General features: G+C 39.1%; 1 protein-coding gene across 1 annotated transcript in view; it reads right to left on the minus strand.

Annotated features, from left to right (window-relative positions):
* Nucleotides 1-15,171, minus strand: part of LOC126470159 (potassium voltage-gated channel subfamily H member 2) — a 670,689-nt gene that overhangs the window by 14,916 nt on the left and 640,602 nt on the right. Inside the window, exon 18 of the mRNA XM_050097782.1 lies at nt 10,296-10,488. Within this exon, the coding sequence (XP_049953739.1) occupies nt 10,296-10,488 (193 nt within the window). The remainder of the gene's footprint in view (nt 1-10,295; nt 10,489-15,171) is intronic.

The raw sequence follows: 15,171 nt of genomic DNA on the forward strand, positions 1-15,171 counted from the left end.
TGTAAAACTTTGTAAGAAACTACCACTGGCTGGTAAGCACTTTATGGCGACATATAGTTTATAGCAACATGTACACGAAAGGACTGCAAGACAGGCTAGCTGTACTCTGTGAAACATGCAACATGTAGCGGTAGTAGTTGGAGTGTGCCGGATGGTGTCACTATGCCAGGGCAAGAACCGTCTTATGAGGTGCTTGATCAGGAGTCAGGGTACACTGCAGGAAATGCACCAGGGTTATCCTAGATGATGAGACAACTGGGTGCTGCCACATCGTGTCATGGGTTCAAGACCAAGTCAGGGCAGACATCTCTCACACTAAGTCCACCCTGTGGGCCTTGGTGCCACAGCACAGCAGACCTACCATCTGCTCATGCCACAGCCACAATCCTGCCTGGAAGCAGTGGGACATATTCCATGCATAACGGCCTTCCCTCATCACCACAGAAGAAGCAAGCCACGTTTGAGTTACCTGAACACATGCATTCAACAGTAGAAGGCAGACACAGCAAGAAGACAAAGAGTACCACTGACATCAGGGCCTAAGCCTACTGATGGACCACCAGCTTGCTGCCTAGCCAGAGATATGCATCAATTTGAATTGAAACAAGTATTGTCTTGCTGGAGTGGAGGCTAGCCATCTGCTGACCACTGCGGGCCTGTTGTGTTGGAGTGGTGCATGTCTGCCTCACACTGAAAATGGAGAAATGTGTAACTGAAAAGGAATAAAGTGTTTTTTTCTATGCCATCAGTCTACAATTGGGACCCACCAGCCCACCAGTCAGCCCCACCCTTGATCAGCCAGGTCACTTTAGAGTGGTCCTACCCCTTCTGAGTGATACCAGAGGGTGTCACACTTCACCTTGCTTTAACGTTCCACACAAGAAATGGGATGTCTATTACTGTCTTTCTGTTCTTCAGTGTAAGGAAAGTGAACTAAATGACCCTGAACATCAGTCTTCTGAACATCAGTTTTCTAGTAATAAATTGCACAAAATGGTGCAGAAACTATGTTCACTCCCAGATCCTGGTAGTTTGAGTTTTCCTAATGATTGGGGTTTGCTAACTGACTAATATGCTCATCAAGCCCACATCATTGCATGTAAGATCAAGTTTAATCAATGTGATAAATAATGTAAGCAATTATGCACAGCTTAGGTGGCTGACTTGCATAATTTTACACACAAATGTGATTTTTTTCTGTAAATAGTGTTAAACTTCATATGCAGAATGCATAATCTATGATATTATGTTTCTCACTCCTGACAGAGAAGTTAGTGAGAATGCTTTAGAGTCATGTGGTTCCATCCTGAGCAACATGCTAAAAGTTGCCAAAGCTCATGAAGTAACTGCATGAGCACAAGCTATGTTTCACAATTTCTGTTGTGTCAATGTTGTTAGTAGTCACAGTTGTGCTCTATGATCAGCTGATGACTTCCAGTCAACATCATTATACGATTTAATGAACACCCATTCATCCGACAGTCCAGTGACATGGGATGCAGTAATTAGCAATCCATCGCCCTCATTACTGATAGACACACAGAAACAAAAACACTTTGTTCACTGTTTGTGTGTCAAAAAGGAGCAGAGGCTCATGCAACAGTTTTCTCCTCGTCATTTTCAAAGAGTCCCAAAAAAGATTGTGACATCAAATCATGTCCAGATTGCAACTCACAGCATCAAAAGTGTCACTGCCCTTTCTGTGATGTCACCTTCTTTGCATGCTGCAAACCAGGGCACCTAGCGAGTGCTTGGCTGGCCAGCACACATAAATAACATAGGCTGTCAGTGCACTACATGCTATCTTGTTGGTGCCAACAGCAGCAGCAAATGAGATGCAGAGGCTCATGCAGCAATGGAGTGATGGCAGATTTCCAGTTGAACACAGGTGCGGCCATGTCTCTAAATGATGAAGACACATACTGATAGATTTTCTCTCTATAGCTGAGGTCCCCTCAGCACAGAGTAGTGACATACAGTGACCAGTCATTGTGGGTCAGATTACAGTCCAAGCTAAGTGTCAAAATGTAGCTTGGCAGCTAATCCTGCTAGTAGTCAACTCTTGACAGCAACTAAGATTTTTGCTTTGGACACTATTGAGCTTTTTGGTTTCCAAATACAGGACCGAGTGAATCTGTTTTCAACTGTAATACCTTCCACAAAACTTGATACATTATGTGTGCACTTTAAGCAATTGTTTGAACACACTTTAGGTTGGCAAAACAGGGTTCCAGGCCCACATATCCTTAAAGCTATTGGCTATGCTTAAGTTCTGTAGAGCTTTTTCAGTGCCTTTCGTTATGCATAGGCAGTTATAGCAGAAATAGATCAGCCACAAAGTATGGGAATTATATCCGCAGTTTGTGTAGTCAGAGGGCTATTGCCATGGTCATAGTTAGAAAACCAAATTGATCACTTAGAATTTGTAATGATTTTAAGTTTGCCGCCAATGCTCAAGCAAATATTGACCTGTATCCAAGTCCTAGGCTGGAGGAATTGACAAAATTGGCTAAGGGCCATTATTTTTTGAAAGATCAATCTCACTGACACCTATTCTGGATTTCCTGCAGATGATTAGATGAAGCAGCTTCTAGTGATTAATATGCCATTTGGCCTGTATCATTATAACAGGTTGCCATTTGGGTCACAAGTGCTTCTGCAATATTTCAGAGATATCTTGATCATCTCATCCAAGGTATCCCCAACTGTATTAATTATTAGATTACTTGCTAATTAGTGGGACCAAGTGGGAGCAGCATCTGCACATCCTACAGATGTCCCATATAGAATCCAATCTACAGTTGATGTTTGAGCAGCTCCAGGTCCATGGTCTGCATTTTCACCTCAAAAAATTTAATTTGTTTTGGCAGAGTTGCCAAGGACATATATGAGTAAAGAATGGCACACACCCACACAGGATCATGTGGATGCAATCCAGTTCCTAAGAACCTCAGAGAACTACAGTTGTACCTAGACAATGTAAATTATCCAGAATGAGATTTTCACTCTGCAGCAGAGTGTGCGCTGATATGAAACTTCCTGGCAGATTAAAACTGTGTGCCCAACTGAGACTCGAACTCGGGACCTTTGCCTTTCGCGGGCAAGTGCTCTACCATCTGAGCTATCGAAGCACGACTCATGCCCGGTACTCACAGCTTTACTTCTGCCAGTATCTCGTCTCCTTTTATTATGCGAAATTTATTGACCCATATTTCCATCCACTTAACCACCTGCATAAAAAGACATTAAATTTTTGTAGTCAGAGGCATGCCAGAAATCTTCCTTGCAGCTTAAAAAATGCCTTATGTTGCTCCTAACTCAGCAACAACTCAGCCTGGTGAATGTTTAACACTTGCCACTGATATGTCAGACTATGGAATTGATGCCATACTGCCCATAAACATTCCAATGGCAAGGAATAGTCAAGTGCATTTGCATCTAAAATATTAAATGCAGCACAGAGAAATTATTTGCAAGCTGAGAAAGAGGTGTTGGCCATCATATATGGCATCAGGATGTTTCACATTTATCACCTACCACAAGCCCCTCATTTCACTGTTTAGTCCACATTCAAAAATTCCCAATGAGACAGAACAGTGGCTCCAATGGTAGGTAATGTTCCTAAGTAACTGTAACTATGTGATCCACTACTGTCTCACTTCACATCACTCAAATGATGATGCACCTTCCCCTTGCCATATGGCCCAGGTGCAGTTTGACAGGCATGAAGTGTATTTTGCCTTAGATGCAAATCATTCACACATCCTTGACAGTTTTCCAATTACAGCATGATACATAGCACTGGAAATGGCCTGTGATACACAATTCTGAAGGGTACTATCTGGTATATGATAGGGTTGGCTGGAGAACATGCTTAAGTGCACTGACAGGGAATGACACGCCTATTTTTCCATACAGAGCAGATTGAATATCAATGTGGGTACCGTTCTGATAGCTACAGATGATTCTGTATGCTGGGTGATAGTTCTTTCCACTCTCTGCCCACATGTATTGAAGCTCTTTCACAATGCACATTGGGGAATGTGCAGAATCAAGACAATAGCATGGAGTCATGTATTGGCCTGGCATTGACACCACCACAGAACACACCATACGGAATTGGCAAGCAAATGCCCACAATCAATTGAGCCCATCATTGGTGTTGAGCACCTAACCAATGTCCCTTTCCATCTTGCACATGATTCTGAAGCCAAGCAGATTGTCAGGACCTTCAAAATGCAGGTACACATGGTAATGACAAGAGTCTACTGTGAGGAAACACTCACCAGCTCCACCCAGATGAAATTTTACAAAGGCATAGACCTCGGAAACTCTTTGAATTGCTGTGCATGGCTCAGCAGGCCCACCACCCATACACACAGCCATAATACCACAGAGGCACCCACATCTGGGCTAGTACCTTTGGCCAGAACCTCAGGTGGATACGAGGTGCCATCTTCTGTTAGAGGGAGTTGCAAATGTTTGAGGTTGTGCCCAGCCAGGGGCATCTAATCAGGCATCAAAATCAGTTCCAGCTGCAACATGTTGTGCCACCCCCTTCCCCTACAACTGCTTATAGGGCAAGATCTACACAACCATTCCTGGGACATGCATGCCCAACAGCCTGCTTGGTACTATTACAGCCTCCAACTGTGTATTTGGTATTGACAAGGCATTGACAATGACCAGCAGTGGGAGCTAATGGAGGTGGAACCACTTCCACCCCCAAGGCCACTTTTGGCTCTCACCAATGCCAGAGACCCCCTACCACACAATAGATGGAGGTGGATTGCTTTCATACTCAGGTGCCCACAGTGATCCAATCATTATTACCTTCTCCTACTTGCCTGACACCCATTTCTCTGCAGGTAGGACAAATGTGACCCCCATAACCTACTGATCAGTTGGCAATCACACTGCCTGTGCTGGCAGCCAACCTAGTCAGCTGTACCAATAAACTTCTGCACCAGCCTCTATCGGGGTTTCCAGCATCTTTCATCTAACCTTCCTTAACAAGGTCAGCATGGGCCATGCTTTTTCCAGCCCTAAGTGCCAGTTACAATGAGGAGGTGTTTAGTATCTGACAGTGTTTCATATTCTCCAGTCATCCTGAGAATCAGTGTGGAGAACAGGTCACAGACACTTGGGCTACATACTCCAGCCACAGCTTCTTCCCACATGAGAAGCCACTTTCCAGCCAGTGTCTCACTAGTCTTTGAAGCCTTTAGTTACGCACCATTGACCAGTAGAGTTTTGATGAACAGTAGAGTTTTGACCCTGCCATTATTATGTTTGTGGTTTGGATTGCTCCCTGGGCTGTTGTATGTACTTTAGATGACTTTCCTATGATCTGGATTTGTTTTGGGCTAGCCATTCACTTCACAAACTCTGATGTCATTGACCTCAGGAACCATCTGTCTGTTCTAAAGTCTCTGCATTACTGTCAGTATCAATGATCATAAACTGTGTTCTACATACACAAAGTGTGGTAGAAAACATGTGGTGGACGTCTTGCATAAACACCTCTAAGGAACATTTTACTTTTGCTACCTGGTTGCCATGTCACTTTTCAAAGATATATGAAGAATATCTAAGCTACTTAAGTGAAATGTATGCAGACCACTGGCCTTCATCTGAATCTGAGAAAGTACACATTTATCAGTGAAAGTCTTTTACTGTATTTTTCAATCTTAGGTCACACAAATCATATCATAACTGGCTTAGAGTTCTCAGCAAGTGACCATCAGATGATCTGTTTAAAAAGAAATAGAATAGTAAAATACTAGGAAACTAAATTACAAAAGAAACTACTATATATATATATATATATATATATATATATATATATATATATATATATATATATATATATATATATATATATATATATATATATATATATATATATATGTGTGTGTGTGTGTGTGTGTGTGTGTGTGTGTGTGCGCAAATTAATTTGCAATATGAATGTAAAATGACTTGCTCCACACCATGGTGATTTATTGTGCAAAATGATCCATGGAACATGAAAGTAACTAACTAACTTCCTGAATGTGGAGAGTCAGAAACGTCAAAATGATCCTCTGTAAAATGAGGAAACCATTTTCATGACTTTATCCCCATACATGATGCAAATGTTTCTGATTGCCTCCACTGCTGTCACCCCTCTATTGAATTCAAACAGAAGAATAAGTCAGAAATGATCTGAATTATCCATTTGACACTCATTTTCTAGTGTCCACAGCTCCTCTCGCTATATCCAACTGACAACATGTAACCTCAAGTAACAACAGTCAACTACAATTAAAAATGGTAATTGACAAATAAACCCATTACAACCAGAATACCAACATGCAAAACAAAAATGCTGCAAAATTATACACCATCCTAATAGTTTAAAAATATTCACAATATGAAACTGATTGTTAGACACATCCTTCTCAAAGCAGACATTAGGAAAACATTATGTAGTTACTGGCAGTAGTTACATACTTTCTTAATTAGTTTTCACTAGTAGTGGGCTTATTCAAAATGTAAAATTGACTGTGAGGTGTACCCTTCTCAAACCTGCCTGGTTCCAAATCTGAATGGTTAGCACATCTGACTGCCATGTGGAGGACCGGGGTTCAATTCCTGGGACTGCAAGGGATTTTTCCTTAGTGGGAGGACTGAAATGGGATGCACTCAGTCTCAGGATCCCAACTGAGGAATTACTTGACTGTGTAGTAGCAGCTCCATGTAACAAAAACTTATAACAGCCAATAGAGTGGTATGCTAGCCCCATGCCACTCTATATTACATCCAGTGATGTCACTGACAGATGGTGACATGGCAATTTGTTGGTACTGATGGGCCAGCCATGGCCTGTAGAAGGAGTTTACATTACTAATAGTATTATTCACAAAATAAAATTAATTGTGATACATCCTTTTCATAGTGAAAACTAGTAAAAAAAGTGTAAATACTAGTAACAGTTTCACAGTTCAATTTTTTTTATTAGTTTTCACTGTGAGAGGAGAAGTTTATATTTCAAATGTGTTTAATCCTTTTTTTTTGCAACTTAAGAGTTACGAGTATCATGCTATTATGGGGTTTCTGCAGCCTTCAGATCACCAATAAGATAGGGGGTATGTTTAACTGGGAATGCCCCTCCTACCCTGTTTAGCTGTACTTTATTGCTATGTAATGTATTCAAGTTCATGTGCTGCATATACAAGATAGTCTGATTTTGTAATTTAGTTTCCTTGTATTTACTATCCCCTTTTTTCTTTCTTTTTAAACAGATATTCCAATGGTAACTATCCAAGTACTTGAAACCAATTAAGGTACTATTTTTGTGACACAAGGCTGAAAACTACATTAAGAGAATTTTGTTTGCAACACTGTGTTTCCCTTAGGCAATGTGCCCATACTGTGTTACCCTTTTTATCCCACGAAACAAAAATCTTGGCTAACAATTTATGGATGTGGAGTCCATCTCAGTCCATCAGATTTGTGATGTGAAAAGTTCAGAATGTGCTGCTAGTACAGGCACCTCACAAAGGGTTTTAATATAACAATGCACACTCAGTACAAGGACTGTTACTGGGAGACATGTAATTGCCTTACAATTAGGAGCATAAATTATGTTGAATTGTTCTTGCTGAACACTGACATTGCCCTCATTCCTGGCACTGAACAATGGGAATGTAAGGATGGAATTGTGCACTGATACTAAAGGTTATAGGACATACACAATTCTAGTGTAAATCCAGGAAGGCTCAGAAAAAGAAACTGCTTATGGCTCAGAAGTACTGTACATCCCTCAGAAGAGTTTACCTACAGTTAAGGCAAAATATTTTGCAACTGTGTGAGCATTTTGTAAGCAGCCACCATATTTTTTTTACTAATTCATTACTTATTGTAATGACCATAGATCTTTATGCTGGCTGGAAAGCATGCAAGTTCTGTGAGAATGACTAGCAATATGGACACTGAGAACTAAGAAGTACATTGCTACTGTAATATGCAATCAAGCACGCAAACATGAAGACGCTGACTGCTATTTGGGCAATAGCTAGGAGGTACATCTCGGCACAATGGATGGACCAGCATTGCTGAAGACAGCACTGTATAAAACAGGCTGTCCAAGTCAGAGTGCTTGCCAGTGGGCATTATTGGACAGGACAGACAGGTAGCTGGGCTTTAGTCTACATGACCTTACCATATAAGTTTAGTGCATGCTGGCAGGGGTAGCCAGGGAGTCCGTGCATAAGCAGAATGTTTGCAATAAGATAACCTGGTGGGGAGCCTAAACTAGCTGCACTTACTTGAGGGCAAGCTCAGGGACACCCAGAAGTGCACACACCCTATGTTGTTGTTGTTGTTGTGGTCTTCAGTCCTGAGACTGGTTTGATGCAGCTCTCCATGCTACTCTATCCTGTGCAAGCTTTTTCATCTCCCAGTACCTACTGCAACCTACATCCTTCTGAATCTGCTTAGTGTATTCATCTCTTGGTCTCCCTCTACGATTTTTACCCTCCACGCTGCCCTCCACACCCTATGGACTGCCATAAAAACAATCTGGTATAAAAATAGCTACAATCCAAGAACAGAAATGAGTTGCTTGTTATCTTATTTTAGTTACTGCTCACCAACCAGTACTCCAGTATCTGATTTCAAGCTATTTGTAAAGACCCTTGATAGAATCACGTAGTTGACATAACACACTATATAAGCCATTGAAGAGAATGCAAGTGATGTGGTATCAATTGTTGCTGCAGATGTTCCATTCTATCAAATGGGAGTTGAGAATCAATGGATCAGGAAGTACACTGACTACATCACCATATACTGTTCTCAAAACTTTAGCAGCCACCAAAGCTCGAATAATCACCTAATTCCATGTGAAAGACATAAATTTCACAAACACAAAACAATGTATAATGATGTAATTGTATCTCATTAAAAGCTTGTATCACAGGCAATTTCATGATATAATATTGCTTGCAGGATGACAGTTGGATATCACAAAAAATCAAAATGGTATCATGCATTATTTTCTTAAGATGTTGGGAGATTTACATGTGAATGTTGACAGTAAACAAAGATACTGGGACAGCACAATAACTGTCATGACTTTCTCACACAATATGTCAAGCAAGACACTATAGCTTTTATGATAGTATTTGTACTTCATTTCAAATCTGAAGTAGTGATGGGTATCTCCATATCAACCTGATGATATTCTGAATGCTTGCATCAGGCAACATCATACAACAGAGAAGTTCTACATGATTTTACAAACTTATTTTACTAGATATTTGGACATTGCTGGGACTCTATGTAATTAGCATTGCTAGATTAAATGTTGGTTTTCATTGATGATTCTGCTCTTGTATGTGGTACAATCTTGTAGAAACTATGTAGTAACAACTGACTTAGAGGCATATGAGCAGTCACTCTGTCATTACAAAAATGTGATGGAAATGAACCCTAATGTATGGTATAACAAAAATCATTTTAAGTCATGCTGTTTATCGTGATTCATGGAGTATAGACATAGGTGTAGACACTTAAGATTTATTGAAAGACACAGCATGTACATCCATATATTCACTCAACTATCAATGAACTGTTACATAAATGCTGATTATTACTTACAGCAAAATGTTTTTAAGTTAAGATCCACTTACTGTAGTATCTTTACTGCATACTCCTGGATTCCAAAGGAGACAAAACATCAAAAATTATTTTGTTTTCTAGTATCAGTTTGTGTACTTTGAACTAAAATATTGCTTTAATTTGGGAACAAAGTTGATCATCATGCTGCAAAGTTACAGACAGTAAAAGTGTAGCAGTAGATACTTGCTGTGAAACCTATACTGCAAACACCACATAACATTACAAGTCATATCATTTACTTTTATATCGTAGTTCATACTCCCTGGGTAGTTTCTGTCTATGCTCATAAAGAAAGTGATGCATGAATGTTAAGTACAGCATGTTGCAGTCAGTGGTCATATAGCAGCAAAGTTTTACACTCTGTGCTTCACATACACCAACGAACATTTGTGACTTTTGAGAGAAACATATATTACCTACATTGTTCCTATCCAGCTGTTAACAGATGCAATTTAGATCCCTTTGTATTATCAGTTTATAGGCATTTCACTATTTATGTGGTATTTCCTCATACCATTGTTAAATAGGTTTAAAAACAATATAAAAACAACACAATTTTACTCAGAATTATAACAATAACAAAATGTGTTTTTCTGAATCACATGTCATATGTAAAAAGCACAGTAACTGACCTGCATAAGATCTACTGGTTGTGACTGACTGCGCTGTGGAATGCGTGATGCTGAATGCTTGTAATGTGGATGCCTGGAGGTAAGTTCAGGAGTCACTTGCTGTGGGACGGAGTGGTGAGAGTGTGACTGGTGTTGTAAATCCATACTGTTACTGCCAGTGGCAGCATGCCGGAAATCTTCCATTGGTGTTGGCCTGAAAACATAATTTTCACAATATTTCAGAGAGTTATTTCCAAACTCTGGACAATGGCCAAGCATAATAATTTCATTTTCTATTATGAGAATTTTGCAGCAGTTCATTTCCTGAAATGATTTTACTTTACTGTTTGGCCATGATAAGATGATTCACATGGTGCCTATTGGAAACAGTAGGAGGTGTGCCTTGTCCTCACATTATAACTGCCGAGGGGAGAGGGGAGATGAAGGGGAAGCAGCACCAACTTCTTTGCACAGTGCTGCCACCATTACCCATGCATTGTGCTTATATGAAAGCAGAAGTGACACACATGAAAATATTGCCAGCACTTCAAGACGAATGAATATTTTCCAATTAGTGACAATTTTCTCTGCTACTGGCAGCACCAGCAAAATTTGTTGACTTATCATTGCCAAAATGTACATACAGTGAATTATGCAGTATCAGAGCAGAGACAGAACAAGATTTTTGTAAAACATGTGTTTTAAGTTACTGTGCAATGACATGGCAAGTAAAAATAACTGCACTTATCAGATTTCTGTTTATGAAACTCCACTTCATTCAACAGGAAATGTCATGTTTTACTTTCCATAAAATCATGAGAAATTGTCTTCTAACATCATCAATCAGATATTTTTCTATATTTACATACAGAAGACTAACACTGTAGCTTTTGTTAAAATTATTTTAATAATTATGTGTATACTTCTTCAAGTTATTTACATGCTAAAGTTATCTTGTGAATAGCAATTATGATCCAAAGTGTCACTTCCTAAATCAATGAGTTGCAGAATAAAATATTCTGCATAAATCACAACTAGTCTTTCAACAGTGTTTTAAACCTTTTATCATCAATAGTACAAATGAAGTATGCAGAATTATATTATGTGAAACAAAAATTAATTTATATCACGCACTGGGACAGGAATTGATTCAGCAGGACTGACAGACAAGTTCAAGCACATAGTTTTGCAGCTAAATGTTTAGGCTTTTATTAACAGAGATGAACTGCATAAATAAATAAATAAACTGGTATAACCATTATTCTATTAGTTCAGAAATATCCAACACAAATCTTGAATAATCATGAGTAATATAATTACATAACTGATAACAAGCAAGACACACAAAAGTATACAACTATCATATTATTAGAGCTGCAAAACCTATTGCAGCAGGGCGGCTTGTGTTCCAAAATGATATAGATAGCTATATGTTAGGTGTAACCACACTGGAAGGATATCAGTTGAGAAACCATACCAACATATAGTTCCTGAAGATGAACAGTGGTCTTTTCAGTACTTGCCAGGTCAATAGTCTAGATAACTGACTGCTCTCACATTGTAACATTAACTAATATGAGAGTGCTATGATTGTACTGCAAATGGCTGAAAGCAACACAATACTACATTCATTATATTTTCGGAGAATGTATGGCTCCACTGGTTTAGTAGCACTTCTAGCTAAGTGCATACAGGGTTATCAACAGAAAATCAAATAAATGTAATGCAGGAATACATCTAATAATGAATAAGAAAAGGAGAATGCAGGTAAGCAACAATGAACAGCAAGGTGAAAGCAGTATCATAGCCATGTTAGACACAAAGCCAACACCCACAAAAGTAGTAGAAGATTATATATACCTACTAGCTCAGCAAATGCTGAAGAGACAAAGATTGTATGATGAGTTAAAAGAAATTTTTCAGTCCATTAAGGGAGAAAAAATTTAACTGTAATGAAACTGGAGTTCAATAATACGAAAAGGGAGAGAAAGAAAGCTAGTAGGGCAATGTAGACTGGGAGAAATGAATGTCAGTAGAAGCAGCCTGATAGAATTTTGCACAGAGCACAATTTTATTATTGCTAACACTATGTATAAGAATCAGAATAGAAGATTTTGTACATGGAAGAGACCTGGAGACATTGGAAGGTTTCAGATCAGTTACATAATTGTAAGACAGTGACTTTTGAAACCAGATTTTAAACTGCAAAATATTCCCTGGGACAGATACCAACTCTAGCCATAATTTAATGGTTATGAACTGCAAATTAAAACTGAAGAAATTTTAGGCCAGCATGAAATTAAGGAGATGGGACCATAACTTTATTCAATGGTTGGCTGAAAGAAGACATTTGAGCAACTGTGTGAGATAAAATACTAATAAAAGGCAACAGAGGATAAAATAGGCATAAGACAAGACCTAGTAGAAATCCTTGCATAACAGACCAAACACTGAATTCAAATGAGGGAAGGGCAAAATGTAAAAATGAAGAAAAGGAACCAGGAAAAAATGAGACTTACAGGAAGTCCAAAATGGGAAAGCAATGATGAGAAATGATATGTCTTTCGGTGAAGACTCAGCACAGATTCAGGAAAAAGCCCTTATGTTACACACAGACTGCTTTGTGCTTACGTAACATCTTGCCAACAACAGATGGATGTGAACAGGTAGATTCTATCTTTCTAGATTTTTGAAAGGCATTTCACTCTGTATCATATCACTGACTGATAACCAAGACACCGACATATTGAATATCTTCACAGATACAAGATGGGTCAATGAATATTTGTCTAATAGAAGCCAGTATGCTCTGCTGGTCAGCAAAAGTTATACAAAAATGACAATAACATCACAAGTTCCATAATGTTTTCAATGTACACTCTAGACCAAAAAAATTATGTCTCATTAAGGAATTATCTGAATGGGATGGAAATGGATAGATGTGAAGTACATGTACAGACAAATAAATGATTACAACTTCAGAAACAACAGATGATTCATTAAAGAAAAAGAGGTTCACAAACTGAGCAAGATAATAGTGTTTCTGCACCTCTGGCCCTTATGAAAGCAGTAATTTTTCTTGGCATTTATTAATAGAGTAGTTGGTTTTGCTCCTCAGTGATATCATGCCTAATTCTATCCAACTGGCACATTAGATCTTCAAAATCCCAATCTGGTTGGAGGGCTCTGCCCATGGTACTACAAACATTGTTAATTCGGCAGAGATATGGTGACATTGCTGACCTAGGTAGGGTTTGGTAGGTATGAAGACAACCGAGAGTAACTCTCCCCATGTGTGGGCAGGCATTATCTTCATGAAATGTAAGCCCAGGATGGCTTGCCATGAAGGGCAACAAAATGGGGCAAAGAATATTGTCTACATACAACTGTGCTGTAAGAGTGCCATGGATGTCAACCAAAGAGGCAATGCCATGATAACAAATGGCACCCTACACCATGACTCCTGGTTATCAGGGCATATGATGGGTGACAGTCAGCTTGGTATCCCACAGCTCTCTGGGGCATCTCCAAACTTGTCTTCTGCCTGGAATCTCATTGACTGGAGTATAATTGTCTTCAGTGATGAGTTATGCTTCGAATTGAGCCCCAATGATCAGGAAAGACTTGTCTCAAGATGCCCCGGACAGCAGTGGGATACCAACCTGACTGATGCCTACCATATGGCCTAACAACCAGGAGTGACAGTTTGGGGTGCCATTTATGATCAAAGTAGCATCCCTTTGGTTGTCATCTATGGCACCCTTACAGTACAGCAGTACACATGCGATATTTTACGACCCATTTTGTTGCCCTTCATGGCAAGCCATCCTGGGCTTACATTTCAGCAAGATAATGTCTGTCTGCACATGGTGAGAGTTTCTTTGTCTTCATGTTTATCAAACCCTACTATGGCCAGCACATTTTCCATTATGGGCAGAGCTTTCCAACAAGCTTGACATTTTGATGATCTAACATGCAAACTGGACAGAATTTGGCATGATATCGCTCACAAAAACATCCAACAACTCTATCAACCTATGTCAAGCAAAATAACTGCTTACATATGGGTCAGAGGTGGACCAACACATTATTCACTTGTAAAATTTGTGAAGCTCTTTCTCTTGAATAAATCATCCAGTTTTTCTGAAATTGTGATCATTTATTTGTCTGTACACGTACATCAGTAAATCTACTTATTTCTGCCCCATTCAGACAATTCCTTTGTGTGTGTGTGTGTGTGTGTGTGTGTGTGTGTTTTTTTCGTGTATATAAATGATACACCAGATAATATCAGCAGCAGCACTATATGATTATTCACTGGTGATACACTTGTCTACATGAAAGTATCATCATTGGACAACTGTAAGGAAATGCAGCAAGACTTGAACAAATTTTCCACTTGATATAATGAATGGTAGCTCTCTTTAAATTTTGGAATATATAATATAATAGCTATAACAAAGAGAAAGCCCTCAGTAGTAGCAGATTATAAGAGTAGGAGTGCACATCTTGATACTGCCACATTTTGTAGGTATTTATGGGCAATACCAAAAAGTGAAATGAAATGAAATGACCATGAAAATCAATATTTTAAAAGGTAAATGGAAGACCCAGATCTGTTAGAATGGTATTGGAAAAGTACAGTACATTTGTAAAAGAAATTATGTACAGGATACTAGTGCAACCAATTCCACAGTATTGTATTGTTAATTTACAGTCTTATCAAGTACACATGACAAACACTGAAGGAATTCATACACATGCAACAGGATAACATGGTGCTAGAATCCATATGAAGGAGTGAAGAGTTGCTCAGGCAATTTAAATGCAAATCCAAGGATGTAACCCCTGTTGGATAAAGTTAGAGACTGGTATCCAAAAAAGACTATGCAACTAT

This window comes from Schistocerca serialis, chromosome 3 (genome assembly GCF_023864345.2).
Source record: "Schistocerca serialis cubense isolate TAMUIC-IGC-003099 chromosome 3, iqSchSeri2.2, whole genome shotgun sequence".
NCBI lineage: Eukaryota > Metazoa > Arthropoda > Insecta > Orthoptera > Acrididae > Schistocerca > Schistocerca serialis.